Source organism: Danio aesculapii, chromosome 1 (genome assembly GCF_903798145.1).
Source record: "Danio aesculapii chromosome 1, fDanAes4.1, whole genome shotgun sequence".
Taxonomy (NCBI): Eukaryota; Metazoa; Chordata; class Actinopteri; order Cypriniformes; family Danionidae; genus Danio; species Danio aesculapii.
The window spans coordinates 18,464,957-18,490,797 of record NC_079435.1 but is presented as its reverse complement, the minus strand read 5'-3'; the positions used below and the strand labels follow the sequence as shown (position 1 = coordinate 18,490,797).

At 35.6% G+C, this 25,841-nt stretch overlaps 1 protein-coding gene across 1 annotated transcript in view; it reads left to right on the top strand.

Moving 5' to 3' along the window:
* The window catches only part of ctnna2 (catenin (cadherin-associated protein), alpha 2), an 845,686-nt gene that overhangs the window by 128,863 nt on the left and 690,982 nt on the right, over nucleotides 1-25,841 (top strand). The window contains 1 exon segment of the mRNA XM_056456768.1: nucleotides 10,955-11,150. Coding sequence (XP_056312743.1) covers nucleotides 10,955-11,150 — 196 coding nt within the window.

Here is a 25,841-nt window from a genome sequence, read left to right as displayed (position 1 = left end):
AAAACGGCCGGCAAAAATCCATATTGCGGTGTCTTTTTAATTATCCGTATCTGGATTCACTGGCGGGCCCTCTGAGCCGAGGAGATCACTTGTGGAACATTTAGTATTATTGATCACTGATAAAACACAAGCGTATAGGTCTATGGACCATGTGGGAAAGGTCGACGGTGCTGGCGAGTGATGTTTTCAAGATGGACTGTGGCTTTTATTGGAGCTCATTTAAAGTTTTCAGGTCACTTACCACACTCGGGCCCTTTAAAATGCCATTGACAGTTTGATCACGCTCAGACCCTCAGCGCTTCTCCCCGTTCCGCTACACTAAGCAGTTGTTTTAAATAAACGGCTGTTTATTTCTTTGCTTTACTGAAGTGAAATGACTCATCACGTCTGCGGTCGTCTGGCTGTGAACGTGGTTTCGCAGGTTAAAGCGAGCCTGACTAAGCTTTGGTTCTCAGCGCATGGATAGGCAGGTGCTTCTACACGGAGCTGTCAGATTGTTCTCCAGGCCACCTGCTTCAGCGCCGCATGATATGTCTCTCAAATTGCTCCTCGGGACAGCTCAGGCACACATGTCGTCCTCCTTTCCTTCTGATACTCTTCCCATAGGGCTTTCCTTTCCTTTCTTCTGTCAGCATTTTTTTTCTTCTTTTCACTGTAGGATGAAGTCCCTGTCGTGTATGTCAGAATATCAGACATCTGTTGAGATCTATAATTAGATCACTCCACGGTCAGTTGTCTAAATAATTTGTCACAGCACAACTTAAATGTGCTAAATGTATACCTTTAAATCTATTAAATGATGATTAACGGTGGCATCAGTTATGCTGACAACAGCCATATCCACATTCCTTTGCTGCTCAAGTTCTGTCGAGTTCAAGCTGCACTATTTTAGCCCTGATTTTCACTCACAGTTTTGTGAAATCACTTGCAAAATGGCTGAAATTGGAGGCAAATCGGTGCTGTTTCATTTTTAGTCATTTAGCAGATGCTTTTATTCATAGTAACTTTTAAGTGAGGATAAAAGCAGCACTTCAAATCATCAGAAAGAAGAAGTATGCAAATGCTATGAGAAGTCTAAGTTACAATACATTTTTTTGTATTATTTATTCATTAATTTATTCATTTTTTTCGGCTTAGTCCATTTATTAATCAGGGGTCGCCTGTAATATTTATTTTATACATTTTATTTATTTTTATTTTAAGGTATTTTCTCCCTCCAAACAAATAGAGAGGAGAGCGCGTTTCCTGCAGGTGGTTTGTCAAACCCACTCACCCGTGGAGCACACTAAAAATTGCAAATGTTTTTAGAAACATGGAGTGTTGATAAGAAACAGAGGTGGGTAGTAACGAATTACATTTACTTCGTTACATTTACTTGAGTAAAATTGTTGGGTAACGTGTAGTTTTTGAGGACATTTAAAAATGTGTACTTTTACTCTTACTCAAGTAAATTATTAGAGAAAAATCCTTACTTTTACTTTGCTGCATTTGACTAATCTGAAGTAATGTCCAGTATACAATATAAAGTCATGGTGCAGTGGGAAAAAAAATTATATTGTGTATGACTACCATGAGCTTAGACGACTGCATCCATACATCTCTACAATGACTCAAATAACTTATTATTAAAGTCATCTGGAATGGAAAAGAAAGCTTTCTTGCAGGACTCCCAGAATTCATCAAGACTAGCAATTTTGTTGTAATGATAAATTAATCAATACAAATTATAAATAGATAAATAATAAATAGAAAATATATAAATTAAGTAAATAAAAATAAAATATTAGTAGGGCATTAATAATATGGTCAACATAATCAATTAAATCAGTATTTTATAGAATTGTTTTCTCGATCAAGCTATTTTATTTTTGTTTGCTGTATTTTTTGGGTTGCTTGCCACAGCATTTGGTTTGAGTGTCAACTGGAAAACATACGGTGTATAAACACTCTCCATTACCATTTCATCCTTCTCTCCTATCCTGTTATTTTCGTCTTTCACTTCAACTATTCAGTGAGGTTTTGTGCATTTCAAGAAAATGGACTGACACTGAAAAATATTATACTTTAGTCATCATGCATCAGTATTGAGAGTGTCTCACTGGCACCGGCGCTTTCTTGGCATCAGTTGTAGGTGGAGTGGCTGTGTCACTTCATTTGTCATTTTAGGCTGAGGGCTTCAATTAGGTTTTCCAACTTCCCTTCTTTTAGCCCCCCATGCAGGATTACTGCCCCCCTCTGTGCGTTTCTGACACGGTGAAAGGATTGTGGGCTGGCTGGTGGATATAGAGCTTTCTTTCTAAGTTCCTTCACAGGGGGAACTCGCACTTTTGTCTGTTAGACGGTGTCTTTTCTTCCACTTGACATCCTCTGCTGTTAGCAACCGTGATCGTTTTGGCATGGCCACCTGAAACACAGTCGAAGGAATCTTCATGGGGAAATAATGAGCTTTCCCACGGCACTTCCAGCCAAATCATCCATCACGGGGAACCTGTCTGTAGAGAACGATTAAAAAAATAATAAAAATGATTGGAGGAAATGTTATATATGTATATACAGTAGCTGTTAGAGCTGCACAATATTGGAAAAATGATGTGATATTTTGTTTTCCTGTGATATTTATATATAGTGATTCGAATATAATTTCACAAGATGACTCTATTTTGGGTAGAATTCATAATTTTATATTGTTTGAGATGATTTTGTACAAGAGTGCATCTGCATAAAATAAACTACCTGACAAAAGTCTTGTCGTCGATCCCAGTTGTAAGAACAACTTGACTTCTAGTTGATCATTTAGAAAGGTGGCAGAAGGTAGATTTCTCTGATGAATCAACTGTTGAACTGCATCCCAATCACCACAGATACTGCTGAAGACCTATTGTAAGCCACATAAACCCAAGATTGGGTTAATCAGTCAAGTTTGATGAAGAAAAATTATGTTTTGGGGTTAGTTTCAGGATTGGCCAACCCAGTCACCAGATATGAACATTACTGAGCATGTCTGGGATAAGATGGAGGATGCATTGAAGATGAATCCAAGGAATCTTGATGAACTCTGGGAGTCTTACAAGAACGCTTTCTTTGCCATTCCAGATGACTTTATTAATAAGTTATTTGAGTCATTGCAGAGATGTATGGATGCAGTCCTCCAAGCTCATGGGAGTCATACACAATATGAATTATTTTTCCACTGCACCATGACTTTATATTCTATACTGTACATTATTTCTGTCAAGTGACAAGACTTTTAAGCAAAGTCAGTCTTAGAGGCCTTTGCTTTTCATATAATTCAATTCCATTCACCTTTATTTGTATAGCGCTTATACAATGTAGATTGTGTCAAAGCAGCTTTACATTAAAGGTCATAGTAAATTGGAACAGTGTAGTTCAGTTTGTAGTGTTTAAGTTCAGTTCAGTTTAGCTCAGTTCAGTGTGGTTTAATAAGCCACTTCTGATACCAAATGATCAACTAGAAGTCAAGTTATTATTTGTTGTTTCTAAAACTTGGATAGGTGACAAGACTTTTGTCAGGTAGTGTACACACAACAGCACAAAATACAATTATTATACTTAAAATTACAAGAAATATAATTACAATACATCAAATACAAATACAATTGATGGAGTCTAACATCATTTAAGTAAAATAAATTTAATTATCAAATGTAAAATAACACTGTATAGTCTTCATTGTATAAATAAAGAAACACATTTAATCTTTGGTAAAGTGGCAAACTTTATAATTTTTGAGCCCAAATGGCTTAAATTGGCTTGAAATCTTACTGTCGCAGGCCTTAAAAACGCATACAAATGAAAGTAATTTACACTATTGGACTGAAGCTCCAATGACTCCATAAATCACATGTTCTGAACTGTTTCCTGATTGATTATAATCCCGACTCAACATTGCAGATGCTGCGACTTGACTATTGCAGATTTGCACATTGTGATATCGATGCTGAATTGATGCATTGTGCAGCCCTAGAAAGAAGGAAATTGAAGAAAATGAGACCACTTGAAAATGCTCTTGAAAATTTACTTGATTTTTTGGTATGTCTTTAAGTGACGCTAATATCTGTTTTATTCCATAAATGTCTGATAACATTTCTTCCTTATTTCAAATAATAAAATGCATTAGATTACAATAAAATCATGTATTCCAAATATTAATTTATTTCTTTTTATGAAGTAAAAAATAAAACAAACAAACAAAAAAACATTTGTATTGTGTTGTATTGTGTCTATTTTATTATTTTTTTAAAAAAAGTTTTTGTTTTAATTTTTTTCCAAATGTTTCAGTAATAATGCATATCCTTATGGGCATTGACTAATAAGATAATAACATTTTTTTTAAGTAACATTAAAAAAATGTTTAAAAAAAAAAAAAAAAAAAAAAAATATATATATATATATATATATATATATATATATATATATATATATATATATATATATATATATATATATATATATATATATATATATATATATATATATATATATATTTATTTATTTATTTCAACATTAAGCCCATTTTTATTGACTTGTTTAGCAATTTTCGGTCACTTTATAATTCCCAATTTTTTCCTGACTTTTGCCACATCAGCTGTGCAGTATAATGTAGCAGTGCAACTTTTCTTTTCACCTGGACCTTTTGTTGATGCTTTTGACAGGACTGTGGGGGCGTCTCCATGGAAACCCAGTCTGTGTCTGCTGGCAAAAACACCTAGCAGTGGAGAACGTGTCTCCAATTAGACCTGAGAGTTGTCAGGTGGACTTGGAAAACTTTGCATGAGCTGCAGTTGTGGTAACATTCCGATCAATATGTGAATCTGTCTGACTGACTCTTAAATATATCCTGTTTTTAAATTGGGTAGATTCATCCAGAGGTGTACAAACTTGCTAGTTTACTTCATTAACTGGAAAAAGGTCAAAATGATTTCAATGACCTTCTTGGACGTTACAATTATGGGATTGATTGGAATTTTAAACTATAGCGGCATCTAAAAAGGCTTGATATCCATTAGACTTATTGATACAGCAGAGTATGACGATAATATCTCCTGCAAAAATATATTGGTACACTGATGCCCATATTTATATATAGCTAAAATGTATAGTAATGTTTGGTTGAATAATACATTTGCTTGATGGCAGCATTGCAGAAAGGTGCTTAAATTTCTGACAGATTTAGTCAGTTTATGTTGACAATCCCATTTCGCACTGCAGTAAATTTCAAGTGAGATAAACAAAAGTTTTTCTTTAGTTATAAATAGATGCTGCAAATGTTTGAAAAATATACTAAAATATAATATATTGAAGAATATGGCAATATATAAAACAAATACAATGATATTTGTATATATAAATAAATAAATAAAAATTATATATATATATATATATATATATATATATATATATATATATATATATATATATATATATATATATATATATATATATGTTAGCTTTTAGTGCTGTTGCTAAATTAATGTCATCGATACAAAAAGACAGACTTCATCTCCACGTGTTACATAGACCAAGGGAAGAGGAGGTGTTCCCATAGAAATTCAAACCTGACCGTCTTTATATTACTGTCATTTTTTACACTTTTGTTGTCATAATGCTATTAAAATCGTCCCCACTGTCATCGTGAAATGACTGTTGTGGGAGATCTGTGGGGCTTTATTGTACTCACGTTATTATAGAAGGGAGAATAGCAGATCTGGAGTTCATTTATAAATGTTAGTGCTCCATTTGTTGTGCTGAGGCTGTTATTGACACTGACAGTGTAATTCAGGAGGAGGTGAGTGTCAGCTGGGATTGACCGTGGTCTTATGAGTGATACGAGTGTCAGGGAATTCCCTTTACAGGAGCGCTGAGCTCATCGACACTCTTCCTGGATTGCTCTAGCATTTTTGTTTTTGATGTTGAAAAGGGATTCAGAGAGGAATAACAGCTCTGTCGTTTGCTCACCCTTCTGTTGTTTCAAACAGCTATAATCCCCAGCCTTGTGGATTTATAATGCTCAAAATATCAAGTTTATGAAGAGTATTTGGACTGCTGTTTTTTATATGATGCAAGTGAACGAAAACTCACTATATATATATATATATATATATATATATATATATATATATATATATATATATATATATATATATATATATATATATAGTTGAAGTCAAAATTATGTTTAACGAAGAGAAGATTTTTTTTCAACACATTTCTAAACATAATAGTTTTAATAACTCATTTCAAGTAACTGATTTATTTTATCTTTGCCATGATTACAGTAAATAATATTTTACTAGATATTTTTCAAGACACCTATATAGCCTAAAGTGACATTTAAAGGCTTAAGGCAGGATAAGGTAATTAGGCAAGTTATTGTATTCACCTTATTGTCCGCATACGAGTGGGCGCAGCCATGTGAATCATTTTGGCTTGAGACTTCCGGTCTCATTCACTTACATTCATTTTTAGGCATTAAAAACTCGATGTTGCAAACTGATATTTTCTTATTATATTATTCTACTTTGTCTGTATTGTCATGCAAACACTTGTTTGTAGATTAAGCAGTGTGACCGTTTTCTGCCGTTTATTATTCCTAGTCATTTCTCCCATAGACAGCTGAATTGGAAGTTCCAAAAAAAATCGCAAAAATGAGCGCACTTCTGCATTGAAGAATAAGGTCAATAGCAATGGTTTGTTCTGTAGACAATCGAAAAAAAATTTACTTAAAGGGGCTAATAATTTTGACCTTAAAAAAAGGTAAAACTTATTTTATTCAAGCTGAAATAAAGCAAACAAGACTTTCTCCAGAAGAAAAAATATTATCAGACATACTATGAAAATTTCCTTGCTCTGTTAAACATCATTTGGGAAATATTTAAAAAAGAAAAAAAAAAAAAAATCAAAGGGGGGCTAATAATTCTGACTGCAACTGTATATGTGTATATATATATATATATATATATATATATATATATATATATATATATATATATATATATATATATATATATATATAAAAATACATTATTTCCTTCAATTTGTGTGTTTTAATGTGTAAATACGCAAAGATCATGAACAATTGTCTTTTATTGATCTGAGGAACCATTGGACTTGTATGGATTTTACATACTTTCTGTAGTCATATGGTTTCTGTTACTAATGTTTTTTCTTTACTAAATATACTGCAAACCAATGAACTCATGGCCATTGCCATTCAGTATTGATAACATTTAATAGGCTTTAGAAATGTTTAATAACCTTTAATTTAAACAAACTTGCTTATTTATTCCAATAAAGGGACCTTTTTGTGATTGTTTTATTGGTTTAATGCCAATAGTCTAGAATTTTATCTCCAGTCCTCAGATTCAATGTGAAATTATACACTCACTGGCCACTTTATTAGGTACGCCTTACTAGTACTGGGTTGGACCCTCTTTTACCTTCGGAACTGCCTTAATCCTTTGTGGCATAGATTGAACAAGGTACTGGAAATATTCCTCTGAGATTTTGGTCCATATTGACCAATGATAGCATCACGCAAGTGCTGCAGATTTGTCGGCTGCACATCCTTGATTGACTTGCTGTCATGTGATTGGCTGTTTCGAAATTTGCGTTAACGAGCAGTTGGACAGGTGTACCTAATAAAGTGGCCGGTGAGTGTTTATAACAATCTAAAAGATACTGTTGAACACAAAAGAAGCTATTTTGAAGAATGCTGAAAACCTGTAACAACTGACATCCATAGTACAAAAATATACTATGGAAGTCAAGGATTACAAGTGTCTGTCTTTCTTCAAAATATTGTTTTTCATGTTAAACAGATAAAGTAAAGTGATAATTGAGTAAAATTATGACAGATTTGTGTGTGTGTGTGTGTGTGTGTGTGTGTGTGTGTGTGTGTGTGTGTGTGTGTGTCAACTATCCTTTTTTAAAAATGGCATTTTGAAAAACATTCACAGATTTTTATTTCATAATTTTATTCTTCCTATTGTATTAATATTTGACAAGTTCAACCTTTTTCTGCAGCAATATATTTCAATACTGTGATGTAACTCATTCCTTACATTACTGTCACAATTTCTCGCCTGCATCACTAATGTTTTCATCACACTGGAGTATCGCCGAGCTTTATTTTGTGATAATAACCATCTTGACTGTGCATTTATCTGTAATGCATCATCTGAACTTCCTGAACCCTGTTTAGTAGAGAGTGTTAGACTGAATATCATTTCTCCAGTTCCTGTAATAAAGCTTAATGCAACTTTTGCCGCATGTGTTAACAGCAATGCCTTATGTAAGCTTTGCCTGGCTAAGCCATTTCAATCTTTTGTTCGAGTTTAATGTTTTATCATTAACACTGCATAAGCTTAATTTACTGAACACCACTTACTATGTTTCTCTAATCTAGTGTTATTCTACTTTGTGAATAACTGTGATAAATGGCAGAGGGCATCTTGGGTTTTTATCAGCTGTGTAGGCTGAGTTTGGACAGAGGACTCAAGTTAGTCCTTTGTTGTACTATGGTATATGTTTAGGTGTGGGTGTCCTTGAAAATACATTACATTACCCTGGGAGAACAGTCCCAGCAGATCTCTGCATCAAAACGTGAAAACCTGCTCTGTTTTATAAGCCCTTTGAGAGCTTACAGCTTGACTGTTGAATGAGTCACTATACATCACATTAAATGTTTCTTAACAACACAGGCTTTATTAGGATTGTGCAGATCTAATTATGTAAACAAATGTGGCAAATTGGCAGACATTTCTGCAATGCAAGTGATGTCTGCTGTCAAAGGAACACAAAATGTTGTGCTCAAATGCCTTCACTTAAAAAAAAAATGTTTTTCTTACAGGTTAGTCAGCTTGTTTTAAGAAAAAGACTCACTTAAGTTTGACTGATTATATATACATATACATATACAGTGCGTTCAGAAAGTATTCATAGCGCTTCACTTTTTCCACGTTTTTTTGTTACAGCCTCCAAAATGGATTAAAATCATTTATTTCCTCAAAATTCTACACACAATACCCCATAATGACAATGTGAAAAAAACATTTTTGAAATTGTTGCAAGTTTATAAAGACTTTGTTGATTTATTTATACTTTGTTGATGCAGCTTTGGCAGCAATTACAGCCTCAAGTCTTTTTGAATATGATGCCACAAGCTTGGCACACCTGTCTTTGCGAATTTTTGCCCATTCCTCTTTGCAGTACCTCTCAAGCTTGATCAGGTTGAATGGGAAACAACAGTGTACAGCCATTTTCAGATCTCACCAGAGATGTTCAATAGGATTTAGGTCTGGTCTCTGGCTAGGCCACTCAAGGACATTCACCGAGTTGTTGTGAAGCCACTCCATTGATATTTTGGCGGTGTGCTTTGGGTCATTGTCCTGCTGGAAGATGAATCGTCAACCCAGTCTGAGGTCAAGAGCACTCTGAAGCAGGTTTTCATTTAGGATGTCTCTGTACACTGTTGCATTCATCTTTCCCTCTATCCTGACTAGTCTTCCAGTTCCTGCTGCTGAAAAACATCCCCACCACCATGCTTCACTGTAGGGATGGTATTAGCCTGGTGATGAGCGGTGCCTGAGAATCCTCTCATCCACCTCGACTCCTTCCCCTCTTTCCTAGATTGAACCAGGATAGCACTGTTGCCTCGCAGCATAATTGTCACTGGTTTGAGTTTTGGCTGGGTCAGTTGCCATTTCTGTGCAGAGTTTACATGTTCTCTCCATTGGTTTTCCCTGGGTACTCCAGTTTCCTCCCACCGTCTAAAGACAGTATACAGTGAATTGAATAAACCAAATTACCACAATATATGAGCATTTAGTACTAAGCTTTCAACTCACAAACTCTAATAATCAAAAGACAGGCTGAAATAATGAATTCAGGGGAGCTCTTGAGACCTACCTGAGCTCAGACTCACCTCTCTCCCGATGAAACTGGAGGAAGCCCAGGCTCGAGGATCTTCAGAGCTCAGGGCTTTCTTTCAGGACAGCATGCCAAACACACTTCGTTATCAATCATCAGCTAAGTGTGAACTCTTGAAATGTGCAGAAATTATAGCATGCCTTTTAATGCGACAATACTACAATTTCTGCCAAAGTACGCTGACTACTTACTACTTTAAAACCCTAGTTGATGTTGGTGATTTGTAGATTGACTGTTTCACAATGTTTCCGCTTTGAACTTGATCAGTACTGTTGAGAATGATGTCTCAGACTTATTTAGCTTAAACTATTTTAACTGACAAATAACAAACCTGAGATCACCTGATTTTGAGATTGTGTGTTTGTGACTGGTCAGGGTTGTATACACTCACTTTAGATTGTGCTCTTCTATACTTTCTTTTGTGTTGAACTATGCATTGTTTAAACATGCAAAATATACACACAGTACACATTTTAAATGAATAATTGAAATACTTAGTTTTATTTTATGTTTTAAAAGTTTTCAATTATTCATAATTATTTATATTATGCATATATATATATATATATATATATATATTTTTTTTTTTTTTTTTTTTTTTTACTATTCAGAAGTCTATATTTGATGCTTTGAATAGTGATTATAACTTGTGTTTGTTTTTTTTTTGTTTTTTTAATGAGGATGTTTTGAGGAGGTTCATACAGGGCACGTTCTTTCGGTTGGCTGCATTATTTAATTGTAGTTGGATGTCTTTGACTGTTGAGAGCGGCGGTCCCTTACCTGTTCATCATTCTGAAAGCAACAAATCCGGCAGCTTCTTTCTGACCCACTGGTTCAGAAATAAACAACCTTAGACTTAATCATTTTTGTGTGCATCTCACTTTTTATTAGATGTGGCATTCAAAGTAACGTTGCCAGATTCTACTTCATGCAGCTCAGTCCAAATGTGACCTGAAGAAGCCTTTGTATGCAACAATCTTCATTTTTTGTCTCTTTTTATCCACAGGTGACCACCCTGGTCAACACCAGTAACAAAGGCCCGTCCAGTAAGAAAAAGGGCCGCTCTAAGAAGGCTCATGTTTTGGCTGTGTCGGTGGAACAAGCCACCCAGAACTTTCTGGAAAAGGGTGAGCAGATTGCTAAGGACAGCCAGGACCTGAAAGAGGAGCTCATCGCGGCTGTAGAGGACGTCCGCAAGCAAGGTGAGCAGCCTGTTATTACCCTCAGGAACATCTCCAAAACAAAACCTTCTGCTTACTTGCTCCGGCATGTATATTAATGCGGTAAATGATTTATAACTCAGAGGAGGGTTTGACATCGTGGATAAAGTTTTGTCTTATAACTACAGGCCTGATTATTAGATGTGTTTGGTTACTTCAGAGAACAAGAAAGACTTTTAGCAGTGCTTGTCACATACATTTGTCATTTACTTTGAGTTATGTTGCAATGTTTTTGTTCTGAAGCAGTGTTTTCAACAATGTTGTCAGATTTTATTCTAAATTGATTTGTTATTTTTTTTTATTTTATAATTTAGTTTTATTTTGTTTTATGCCATTTTTCTTCTCGACTCATTTAGTCTTGTTCCTGTTTGTGTTCGTATCTTTTTAGTTCATATCTCTCATATTTTTGTTTTGTTTTGTGTCATTTTGTTCCGCTTTGTTTAGTGTTATCGTGTCTTGTCTTGTTCCGGTTTGTATCGTTTTGTTTTGTGTCGTTTCATTTCACTCTGTTTAGTCGTGTCGTGTCTCGTCTTGTTCTGGTTTGTGTCGTTTTGTTTTGTGTCGTTTCATTTCGCTCTGTTTAGTCGTGTCGTGTCTCGTCTTGTTCTGGTTTGTGTCGTTTTGTTTTGTGTCGTTTCATTTCGCTCTGTTTAATCGTGTCGTGTCTCGTCTTGTTCTGGTTTGTGTCGTTTTGTTTGTGTCGTTTCATTTCGCTCTGTTTAATCGTGTCGTGTCTCGTCTTGTTCTGGTTTGTGTCGTTTTGTTTTGTGTCGTTTCATTTCGCTCTGTTTAGTCGTGTCGTGTCTCGTCTTGTTCTGGTTTGTGTCGTTTTGTTTTGTGTCGTTTCATTTCGCTCTGTTTAGTCGTGTCGTGTCTTGTCTTGTTCTGGTTTGTGTCGTTTTGTTTTGTGTCGTTTCATTTCGCTCTGTTTAATCGTGTCGTGTCTCGTCTTGTTCTGGTTTGTGTCGTTTTGTTTTGTGTCGTTTCATTTCGCTCTGTTTAGTCGTGTCGTGTCTTGTCTTGTTCTGGTTTGTTTCATTTTGTGTCGTTTTGTTTTGTGTCGTTTCTTTTTGCTACATTAATTTAATTTAGTTTAGTTTGTTTTGCCGTGTTGTGTCTTGTTCCAGTTTGTTTCGTTTTGTGTCATTTTGTTTTGTGTCGTTTCATTTAGTTTAGCTTAGCTTAGCTTAGTGTTGTGTCTTGTCTTGCTTTGTTAAGGTTTGTTTTATTCATATCATATAATTTTTTTTTCATATAGCATGATTCATTTCATATCATTTGTTTTGTGCCTTGTTCATTTCATTTAGCTTTGCTTCACTTCGTTTCATTACATTTAATTTAATTTTTTTTTTTTTCATTTCTTGTCATGTCGTGTCATGTTCTGCTTCAGTTTGTTTTGAATCAGTTCAATTTATTAAGTATCATTTTGTTTTATTAAAAGTGAGAATCTGCTTTTATGTCTGAGTCTTTAATTTATGCTTATTTTAAAGTCAACTAAATTAAATGCATATACCAAATAGTAAATTCTTGTTGGTCATAAATATTGATGCTATTTATTGCTATATATTGATTGCTAGTATATATACACATTGGGAGAACAACATGCCCTAGCCTGTGTATTTATCAAGGTGAATGTAACTGTGTGGGAACCAAAAGAAATAATTGAATTGCTTAAAGAGCCCATATTATGGGTTTTTGAAAATGCCCTTCCCTGTAGTGTGTAACATAGCTCTAAGTGAAGTGAAATATCCAGCTAAGGCTTAAATCTGTAAGTGTACAGTGTTTAAAACTATTGATTCATCTATAAAAGAGTCGACTCATAGTGCTTCAAACGAGTCGTCTTGATAACGAGTCATTAGGTGTTTCGCGATGACGCAGCTACGAAACACAAATAGTTGGGCGCGCAAACCCGGGAGATTTGAAACCTGCGGCCCCGCCCACTAACAGAAAAAAAAGTCACACACACACACACACAGAGACACACACAGACACTGGTCGAATGAAGTCACGCTGTGCAGATGGATATTATGGACAGTCTAATCAAAGATGAAACATCAGCAATATAGCCTAGCCTTGAGCAGTTCTGAGTGCTTCTGAAAACTATATGCTTTCAAAGAAGACTTCATCAGTTTGTTAAAGGAAGGATCAGTAAAGACTGATGGATCAGTGCATCATGAATCAGTTTCTACCCCCATTTCACAAGTGTAAGTACGTGCGATTAAAACTGTTGCCTCGTTTACTCTATCTTGCACATGATGTATTTAGTTGTGTTTTGTTACTTGTAACCGCGTGTGCTGTATCAGGTTAACTCTTTATATTCTCATATCGCGTGTAAAGCCACGTTGAAAACGCGACGCGTGCTGCTTTGATTACGGATCGTCAGCTGTTTACACACATGCAACGGACAAGTTTCAAAATATTTCAGCTCAATATTATTGTCTCCTCGTGTGTGTAACGCACGGGTATTAGCGGATATAACTGAGCGCCGCTCCTCTATGGACGCGCCGGCCCTGTGTGTGTGTGTCTCCTCGTGTGTTTAACGCACGGGTATTCGCGGATATAACTGAGCGCCGCTCCTCTATGGACGCGCCGGCCCTGTGTGTGTGTGTGTCTGTGTCTCCTCGTGTGTGTAACGCACGGGTATTCGCGGATATAACTGAGCGCCGCGCCCTCTCTATTCAGCCGCTTCTCTATGGACGCGCCGGCCCTCTGTGTGTGTGTGTGTCTGTGTCTCCTCGTGTGTGTAACGCACGGGTATTCGCGTATATAACTGAGCGCCGCGCCCTCTCTATTCAGCCGCTTCTCTATGGACGCGCAGGCCCTGTGTGTGTGTGTGTGTGTGTGTGTGTGTGTGTGTGCGTGTGTGTGTGTGTGTGTGTGTGAAAAGAGCAAGAAGACTGTGACCTCCTCGCCAGTTCTTGGACTTTTTGCTCAATAAAATAGTCGTCAGTATTTTCTAGTCCATCGTCTGTTTACATTCCCCCACTGGCAGCCAAAATCCACTATGAAGCGTGTGTGCACTGTGACTACTTTTATATTGTAGATTAGCAGCTGGGCATTTCACTCTGCCTCGTGCTGAAGCCTGTCAGTGTTGTCGACCAATCGCAGCAGGCTGTCATCGGTCCAATCAGCGCAGATTAGCTTCGCGCTGAGGAGGGGGTTGGGAACAAATGAATCGCTGAACGATTCATATGGGAGTCGCTGGGATAATTAGGTAAAAATAAATGCAGATTATAAGACCATCAAAGTGTTTTTTGACCTTGCATGCATCTTAGACTGTTGTTGGAGACCCTTACAACCTAAATATGACCCTATTTCATCTATAATATGGGCTCTTTAAAACAATGTCAGTCTTGTTTGCTTGCATTTTCTTTGCTTGTAAACACAGTGCAGAATAAAATCCTAATTTTAATTATGAATGAGCAAACTGATTTGAACATATACTTGAACAGCAACAAAGCTAAACAGTATCAGTCACTGTTTACAATGGTATTGTCATTAAAATCGCTAAGTACAATTCACTTACATTTACCCCAAAAAGGCCTTAATGTCAAGTATTCCTTGTAGTGTCATGTGGAAACCAATGGCTTAATTTGACCCCTAAAGAGACACTAATGTTTCAGTTTACTGAGAGTTTTACTGTATTTTGCCTGTGTTCTGCACTTTGCAGAAAGTTAGACTAAAGCTCTTTTTTTGCTGTCTTCACCTATATGTCCTGCATATTATTTACAGCTCTCATCTGGCAGTACATTGCATTCTTTCTGACCAACTTTTCTTTCATTCCTTTTTCCTTTTTGATTGTTCCCATACACAGTGTCCCTTTCCAACACTTGCATACTCAATGGTCTGGACTGAAGTTTAGTGTCTGCTCAGCCAAATTACCTCTATGAAAATGGCAAACAGTTATTGATGGTGTTCCACCGAGCATTCATCATCCCATAAACACAGTCCAAGAGCAATTATGAGGTTGCGAAGAAGAGAAAAAGCCACTTTTAAACTAAAATATATTACCCATCATTGTTTTATAACAATAATCATTTTTTGTGGTTTGTTTTGAAGACAGCTTGATGAGCTAATGAACTTGGAATCTTCCATTTTTTTAGCTTGGTGGCGGATGATATTATGCTAGTATATTATTAATGGATTTTTTTTTTTAAGTTCACATTCTGTGTCTTTTTTACTGACTTTAAATTTAAAATAAGTATTGAGGACATTTATGAAAAAGAACATCAAGGATATGAGTTCATTCAACAGCTTCAATGTAATAAAAAGGGCATGGGAAACCTGAAAATATTGGGAAATTATAAAATGGAGATTTCTAAAAGGCTTCGAAAAGTAAAATTTATTCATATAAAGGATCTTTATTTTTTGTTTTATCATCTAAAATACAAAAAAGGTTTTTGTAAAGTAATTATCCTAAGAAAAAAAAAGCTTGTTAAGTTGATCAAATGTAGCAGAAAAGGATTCTAGTCAGAAATGAAATGTATTTTTAATGTCTTTTCTAAAATAATAATAATAATAAATAAATAAATAAATGAATCTGACCTTATTTATGCTTGCTGAACGTTTTAAATTCTAGTGCTTTATGTGTTTGTTTGTTTGTTTTTCATTTGTGGAGCCATTCTCAGATCTGCAGTTCTGACAACTAGACTGATGTTCCCTGATCCCTGGCTGTGTGTTAAAATACTCTGTGTGGACCATTAGCAAGCTGACCTTTAGCAGAGATGAGGTTAATGAACACAGGTTGGACATAATGGTCAGAGTGGCTCACCACTGCCAGTGCTGGCCGTCTGTTACTCGGTGTGAAACAGGGAAAACAGAGACAATGGAAAGCAGTCATTTTGCTCTAATTGTCACTTCTGTTGCACAGTTCTTGCTTCTTTTAAATACTGACAACAAATGAAACAACAAAAAACAGTTAAGCTAGCATTAGCCAATGACAAGGTTCACCAAAGTAGCAGACACAGCAGATCTCTGTCTGTTTTGACATCATTTAAAACAAGCAATCATGTTGCCACATTAATTCTAAAGAAAAAAACAAACAAATAAATAAGAAAGACAAATATATAGCTATTAAAGTATATTATATAAAATCTTTCTGTTTCATTGTTTGCTTTATTTATTTGATTATTTATTTATCTGCCTGTTTATTTGTTTGTTTGCTTTATTTTTTATTCATACATTTATTTATTTATTAGGATTCTTTGCTAAATGTAAAAGAACATAATTTAATTTCAGATTTAGAAGCTTTTTCTGCCATGCATGAACAACATGTATTTTCCTAGAATGATAGTATTACTTCCAAAATAGCTTTTTATTTTATTGCCATTCATTCATTCATTTTCTTTTCGGCTTAGTCCCTTTATTACTCTGGGGTAGCCACAGCGGAATGAACCGCCACCTTATCCAGCACATGTTTTACAAAGCGGATGCCCTTTCAGCTACAACCCATCACTGGGAAACATCCATACACACTCTTAAGTTACGGCCAATTTAGCTTACCTAATTCGCCTATACCACGTCTTTGGACTTGTGGTGGAAACTGGAGCATCAAGAGGAAACCCACGCCAACACAGGGAGAACATGCAAACTCCACACAGAAATGCCAACTGACCTAGCAGGGGCTTGAACCAGCAACCTTCTTGCTGTGAGGCGATTTTGCTACCCACTGCGTCACCATGCAGCCGCCATTTATTTATTTATTGCCAAATAAAAAAAAAAACTAACAAACAAAACATTCTACAAATATCTATGACTTTAATCGACCTTGAAATCTCTATTTTAAAATTTCATTTACACTTCTTTTTTTTTTGTATCGAAACTGTTTACTTAAAGCATACAATTATCTAGATTGGTGTTTCAGAGAAGGTCAAAGATGGAGCCAGAAGATGCACTGCGAGGCCACAGCAAGACATCAGTGGTTTTGTAACAAGGTTGCAGTAATGAGCGCCGAGGGTCATCTGAGGGATCGATAGGCTATTCGGCTAATGCTAGCCTGTTAGAGGCAACCTGCACCAAGGTCTATGATACATGGACAAATCTGTTTCTGTCCACCTTAAAAGCAGTTGCCTGGGTTTTGCAGGACCTCCCTGAAAGTATGCATCCAGAATAAAATGTGCTTTGATTTTTGTGTTTTTGATTTATCATGACAATTTGTTTTGTTGTGTTTTGTTTTTGTGTTTTGCTTGGTCATGACAATGGCTTTTTATTTAACTAATTTTAATTTTATTTATAATTTTATTAATATTTATAATTTTATTTATTTTATCGGAGTAGGGACATAAAACAGTTTGTACAGTATACAATTTGTTTTGATGTGTTTTGTTTTTGTTTTATCATGACAATTTGTTTTGTTTTTGTATTTTTTTGTTTGTTTGTGTTTTGCTTGGTCATCACAATAGCCATTTATTTAATTAAATTTATATTGATTTATAATTGTATGTATAATTGTATTTATTTTATTGGGGTAGGGACATAAAACAGTTTGTACGGGATACAATTTGTTTTGATGTGTTTTGTTTTTGCTTTATCTTGACAATTTGTTTTGTTTTGTTTTTGTGTTTTGCTTGGTCATTACTAAGGATGTCCCGATCAGGTTTTTTGGCCCTCGAGTCCGAGTCTGAGTCATTTGATTTTGAGTATCTACTGATACCGAAATCCGATCCGTTACTTCTATAATACATTTAAAAAAAAATAAAGAGGAGCGAAGAAACAGATCCAGCATGATCCTTATTTTTTATTTAATTCACCTTATTATAACATTCAACAACTCTGTTAACAAACAGAGCACTTTTGTAATGTAGTTTGAACAATCAAGTAATAGCTAACAAGTTCTTCACTTTTGTATTTTAGTGCAAATATAAAAATAATTTTATATAAAAACAAATAGCCCTCAAATTAAAATACCCGGCAGGCAATCCAAAGTTTACATATCTCACAGTTTGCACGCTTTGCCGGCATTTAACTCAGTGCCAGCGCATAACTACAGATTTGTTAAAAATAATGAGAAATAAATATATATATATATATATATATATATATATATATATATATATATATATATATATATATATATATATATATATATATAAAATTATTATTTTTTTGAGTCTTGATCGGGAGGTAACGTCCGATTCCGATCGAGTCTAAAACTGTGTGATCTGGCCCGATTTCCAATGACGTGATCGGATCTGGACATCCCTAGTCATGACAATGACTATTTATTTCAGTTTATTTTAGAATTTTGAAATTTTTTTATTTTATTTTATTCATATTCTTTTCGGCTTTGTTCCTTTATTAATTAATCATGGATCGCCACAGCGGTATGAACCGCTAACTTATCCAGCATATATTTTATGCAGTGGATGCCCTTTCAGCCACAGCCCAACACTGAGAAACACCCATACACTCTTCATTCACACACATGCACTACTGGCAATTTAGGAGGAAACCGGAGCGCCCAGAGGAAACCCACACAAGCACGGGGAGAACATGCAAACTCCACACAGAATTGCCAACTGACCCAACTGGGGCTCGAACCAGCGACCTTCTTGCTGTGAGGCAATTGTGCTACCCACTGCATTTGTTTTTTCCTTGGATCAATAGCAGTGACATCTCAATGGATGTAGAGTAATAAACCTTAGTTTTCCATCATTTGCCAAAGCAGATTATTGTTCATAAAAAATGCAGATCATAATAGTCCTTCTTCCTATCCTCTTTAGTCAAAAATACTTCCTACAACACCAGCCTCATGTTAGAGAGGACAAATGTATGTGCTTGTGTCAAAAACCTTGACATGCAATTGTATCAGGCAGTATTTGGAAGTATGCAGGCTGTCAGCATTGTGTCTACTAAGAAGATGTCTATTCCATCTGGCTTATTTTATTTTTAAGTCAGCATAGTTAGATTCATTGCCCTTGAAACTGTACCACACACTCCTGTCCATGAGGCTCTGTGTTTGGTAGAGAAAATAACAAATGAATTCTGAGGTGAGGTGAAGTGAGTTCATTTATTTTTCAATTATTTATTTGCTGATTATTTTTTAAAAACTTAAAATTCAGTTTCTGGGGAGAAGCATGCTCATTAAATATTGGCTCGGCTGCCTTTAACACAATTTTTTTTTTTATTCTAGGTCATCAGATGTGATATAACAATATGTTGCTTTGAAAAGCTAGTATAAAAAAGCTGTTTTTTTGTTACGTTTGACAAGAGTCTGCTAAATGACTAAATGTAAATGTAAGAGTCATTTGTATCACCAAATAAAAGTGCTTGGATGAACATCAGAGAGCAGTATGACCTTGTTTTTTTGTTTTTAAATTTTAATTGTACTGCAAAGGTTAATAAAAAAATTTTTCAAAAAAAGTCATACTGCTCTCTGATTTAATAATTTTTTAAAACTTATTTAATACATATAATACACAATAATAATAATAATTATAAATTGAAATATAATAAAATAAAAATAATGGACGAAATGATACAGAAATATAAGCAAAAAACCACAAATATTCATTTCCTTTAAAATATACATTGATAAAATATTTATATATTTAATATTTCATTTCAGAATAAAAACACAGAAATAATAACAATAATAAACAATAAATAAATTATAAATATACAACATCAATAAACTAAGTTATTAAATATACAGACCACATTACAAAAAATAAACCCACGAGGATCTTTACCTAGAGATTATTGTTGTTGGGAGTCAGTCAAATAAAATAAAAACAGAGAGCAGTTTGGCCTTGTTTTTTTTTTTTTTTTGTAATGTAAAGGTAAAAAAAATTCTCTCAGATTACACAGAAAGTACACAGAAATGATAATAATAATAATAATGATAATGCAATAATAATTAAATAAATAAATAAAAAGGCAGAAAAAATACACAAATATAAGCAAACAAAAACATTTATTTTTATTTTAATAGTTGTGAATTTTAGAGTAATTACACATAACATAATAAGCAAACAAACACAAAGTGGCCAAAACAGAGTAAATAAATATACAGAGAACATTACAAAAAAATAAATGAACAAATAAATAACATACAAAATACAGCATTCATTCATTTTCTTTTCGGCTTAGTCCCTTTATTAATCTAGGGTCGCCACAGCAGAATGAACCACCAACTTATTCCAGCACAGCGGATCCCCTTCCAGCCGCAGCCCATCTCTGGGAAACATCCATACACACTCACACTCGTACACTACGGACAATTTAGCCTTCCCAATTCACCTGTACCACATGTCTTTGGACTGTGGGGGAAACCGGAGCACCAGGAGGAAACCCATGCGAACGCAGAGAGAACATGGAAACTACAAATACCCTTAGTTTAATATTAACATCTAAAAAGGACGTAATTTTTTTTATCCTTGGACCAAACTATAATTTTGCTTTGGACCAACCTAAAAAAAAATCTGTAATTTGCTACATCTAAACGTATTAATTTCCCTTAAATTACAATTTTGACTTGGTTGAAACTGAACAACGTCATTTAATATTTAAATCAAATCATTTATTCTGCCCAAGGAAAAAAAATACATTCACTCAAAGCTAAAATATTGTTTTTTATGCTGATGATGATGAATTAATTGAATTACTTACGTTCAACTTAAAATACAAATCCATGTAAAAATAAGTCATATAATTAGAATAAGTTATAATAAATATGTTTAATGTTAAGACATGCTGTTTGCTAGTTATTTTATTTTCAATAATGAATCTGCTGCTACATTCAGTATGGCTATGAAGGGGGTTCGTAATTGCTTAAAGACTAATTGAATAAAACATGATAAAAGATAAAACTAGATACCATTTTTTCACTTAATTCAATTCAGTTCAATTTATCTTTAATTCTATAGTGCTTTTACAATGTAGACCAGGCATGGGCAAACTCGATCCTGGAGGGCCGGTGTCCCTGCAGAGTTTTGCTCCAACACTAATCAAACACACCTGAACACCCTAATTAGTGTCTTCAAGATCACTTGAAAGCTACAAGCAGGTGTGTTTGATTAGGGTTGGTGCAAAACTATGCAGGGACACCGGCCCTCCAGGATTGAGTTTGCCCATCCCTGATGTAGACTGTGTCAAGCAGCTTAACATAGAAGATTATAGTAAATTGAAAGCGTCAGTCCAGTTTTCAGAGTTCAGATTAGTGTGGTTTAATTTTCACTGCTGAAAGTCCAAACACTCAAGAGCAAATCCATCGAGGCGCAGCTCCACAAGTCCCGAACCATGCAAGCCAGTAGTGGCAGCAGCGAGGAGCAAACTTCACCAATTGACGAAAGCGAAGGAAAAAAAAACTCAAGAGAAATCAGGCTCAGTTGGGCACGACCATTTCTCCTATGGCCAAACGTCTTGTGCAGAGCTGCAGTCTAAGCGCCGGAGGCTGAAGAACGCTGGACGTCCATTGTGGAGAAGCTGCAGGAGGAGAGGTCACCGGCTGGTGTACAGGCTGGCCCTTCAGGAATAATGCGAGGACTCGCCTGTCACTGGGGTTTTAGAGGAATCAGTCTCATGCTCTCCACTCCTCCATGACCACCACAGCAGCTGTTCAGGATACGGCCTGGTCCAGGATAACGGAAATCTCGGGAATAATAAAAACAGACTAACATAAACGCAGATGCTGTTCAAATTATGCCTTTTAGGAAGTGTCCCTGGCTCTGGTTGCCCTAAATAATGCAGACTAACAAACCTTTAGAGAATTTAGTTTTCAAAAGCATTTGTGTTTTGCGTGTATGCTAATGCAAAGAGATGCGTCTTTAATCTAGTTTTAGACAGAGTGTGTATGCTTCCCGAACTGTGCTAGAAAGGCTGTTCCAGAGTTTAGGTGCCAAGAGAAAGATCTACTGCCTACAGTTGATTTTGATATTCTGGGAATAATCAGTTGTCCAGAATTATTTGAGCGTTGTGGACGGGAAGGGCTATATACACCAGGAGCTACCTCAAATACTGGGGAGCTAAGCCGCTCAGGGCTTTTTTAGGTAGTCAATAAAATTTAACAATTTATACAATATTTAATAGGGAGCCAATGCAATGATGATAGAACTGGAGTAATATGATCATATTTCTTAGTTCTAGAAAGCACTCGAGCAGTTACATTTTGAACAAGCTGAAATTTGTTAATTTGGCTAGCAGGACAACCGCCCTAGTAACGCATTACAGTAATCTAATCAAGAGGTCATGAAAGCATGAATAAGCTTTTCCGCATATATCCCATATACAGCTAGGCATGTGCCGGTATCACATTTTCATGCTGCGATTAATTGATTGAGCTTTTATCACGGTATACGGTATTATCACGATATTGTAATTTTACTAGAAAAACAGGTAAAAAACACAAAAAAACTTCAGTTTCGTCAACTTAGTAACTTTAATAACTTTTTAATTAACTAAAAGTACTTCAAACATTTAAATACAAATAAATATAAATAAAACAATACACAATATAAAAGTAAACTTGAGCAATTATATCCAAGTGAATGTGCAAAGGGAAACCGTCTTCGATCAGCAATCGTGGAATGAACTGCCAACTATTCCAGCATGTTTTATGCAGCAGATGCCTTTCCAGCCACAAGCCAATATTGGAATCACCCATACACACTCATTCACACACACTCATACACTACAGTCAATTTAGCTTATTCAATACACTATTCACTCAGCCTATATTCAATAATAAACATAACAAAAACTGCCTGCTAATGCATGGGTAAATCTTCAAAGGGAACAGTGTTACATTTTAACCTCTTTCACCTCATCCTGCTTGCTGTTTCACTATCTAAACAATGAAAACATAATATAAGTCAAATTTGTTTCATTTTGATATTTGATTTACCCTGTCTCTTTTGCAGAATATCAGTTTTAATAACCAATAATGGCCATTATAACAGTATAACGTACATTACATTTAAACGATAAAGGTAAGCAATCAGTCAATGTGCAGATTCAGTGTATGTGGTTACATAAATTAATATATTAGCTTATCTTTGCACTCAGCCAAAACAGTTAACTGAGAACAAGTGATTCAAAAGACATAAGAATTGTTAGATAGAGACAACAAGATGAATTCAATATCACGTTTAACAACTATAGTGAGATGAGATCATCCAGCAGATGAACTGTCTGACATGCACTATACACTCACCTGGGGTTTATGCTTACCCGCTGAACTAGTGGCTGCAGCTCTGGGCAGAGAGTGTGCGGTCACGTGATTTGCGTTTTTAGCCGTGTACTAGAATGAACAGAGAACTTTTTTAGAATCGCTAAATGAAACGCCGGTGTATTTCCCGCGATTTCTCTGCGCCTCCCTTGCGTTTCTTCTCTCTGACTCTCGACTATTTTGACAAATACACACAGACGACGCACGCTCACACGAGTCCAAAATAGGAGTTTGTGATTGGGCCAGCCCAATGTCAATACCGAAAAGAGCCAATGGGCTGCACAGTGTCTCATGGGCCGGCCCGGTCTGTCTGTCCGGAAAAAAAAGCATCTACTTTCAGAGAGTCACAGATCACAGCAGCGTCAATCAATACGGCAGAAAAAAAACGATAGGCTGCTAAGCCTTTTATGGGCCGATCAAATCATAAGACGATGATCAGCCCGGCCCAAAAAGTACGTCGGCCCACCGGTAAAGTGCCCGGTCTGCCAGATGGCAAGTCCGCCCCTGCGTGTGAGGATTATAGCGCGGTGGCAGCGGCGCCGCGCACACAGGGCTTCTACATGTGGGGATTGTTTACATCAGAGTGCGCATCAGTTCTGCGCAGCATATACGCAGTGTTTCTTCAAGCGGTTGATGGAAAATAAGCTAAGGCGCGTTCTAAGGATATAAATTCGGATCTAATATTTTCCCACGGTATTTGAAGTGCCCGCGATAACAATATCGTGCATATTCATTACCGTGATTTATCGCATTACCGAATACCGGCACAAGCCTATATACAGCAAAATCCAAAATGTACTTTGGATGAAAGACCCAGTAGTTTCACTTTTTTTAAGCACAATGCCACTTTTTAATGCAACAATAAAAAACTTTTATTTTTATACTAGGTCATAAAAAAGGAAGGATGGAAATAAGATTATAACCTGTGGTAATCCGTGAAGGTAGAGCTGCCACAGCGATGCACAGAGCCAGAGGACAGTGCTGACATTTTCCTCTGGAAGTGGAAGGCTGACAGCCAAACACTGTTAAGAATAGCTGGCGTTCTGTCGCTTCAGTTCAGTGTGTGAGAGAAAGCACAGAACACGCACATACTTTAAAGTACAGCCATATTTATTCTGCGCATAAAAGTGTTCGCCCACACAGAACCAGTACAGGCTTAAAAACAAATATTCTCCATCTCTCTCTCTCACTCTGCCACAAGCTTCCATCTCTGTATATCATTCTCAGATTCAGTGACATTTGCTAATGTCTCAGCCTGACTTTTTTTTTTGTAAGCTCTCATTAATCAAAAGTGTCCTGCCTTCAGCTCCTGTTCAGATGGAAGGTGGGAAGTCCACTTACTGTAGAGTCATTAATAGATTCTGTCAATGAACCATGAGACACATTCCTCATTTGCACTCGCCAGAAGTAACATTCTGATACAGTCTGAATACATTTTTAGGGGAAATAAATGCTACTTTTGACAAATGGAGTGCAAAATCAAAGTTTATGAAGCAAAATTTTGTTGCTTTAAATGTGAAATGTTGACTTTGCTTAAAAAATTGTAAACCCATTGTAACTTGGAACTGATGAGTTGATTTAACTTATTTCTATAATTATGGACATCCAGTTTTATGTCAGTTTTAGTCCAAATTATTAGCCCCCCTGAATTATTAGCCCCCGTTTATTTTTTTACACAATTTTTGTTTAACAGAGAAAAGTTTTCAACACATTTCTAAACATAATAGTTTCTAGTAACCATGATGACAGTAAATAATAACCATGATGACAGTAAATAATATTTGACTAGATATTTTTCAAGACACTTCTATACAGCTTAAAGTGACATTTAAAGGCCTAACTAGGTTAATTGGGTTAACTAGACAGGTTAGGGTAATTAGGCAAGTTATTTTATAATGATGGTTTGTTCTGTAGACTATCGAAAAAATAAATAGCTTAAAGGGGCTAATAATTTTGACCTTAAAATGGATTTAAAATATAAAAAACTGCTTTTATTCTAGCAGAAATAAAACAAAGACTTTCTCTAAAAGAAAAAAATATTATCTGACATACTGTGAAAAAATTTCTTGCTCTGTTAAACATAATTTGGGAAATATTAAAAAAAGAAAAAAAAATTAAAAGGGGGGGCTAATAATTCTGACTTTACCTGCAGCTGATTTACTTAAAGCATATCCTTGAGCATGTCGTGAACCTGTAAGTATTTTTCAATTTTAACAAATAAAAATACTTACAGGTTGTGGCTTACAATACGCAGCTTTGTCCATAATGGTTGGAGCTGCTGCTCCTTTGAGGAGTTTTTAAATTCAGCACTGAACTGGGAGAGATTCTGGAGGCCGTCCTTTGTCAAATGCTAGAGCTAGAAATTCTCAGGAACATAATTACAATTAAATTGTAAGCACTTCTCTCTTTGTGTCACGTCATTTGGAAGCCCAAATACAGAAACAGAACAAGCTCTATGGAAATAGCAGTGTTTGGACTTTTTCTGCTATAACATAACAGCACATCCT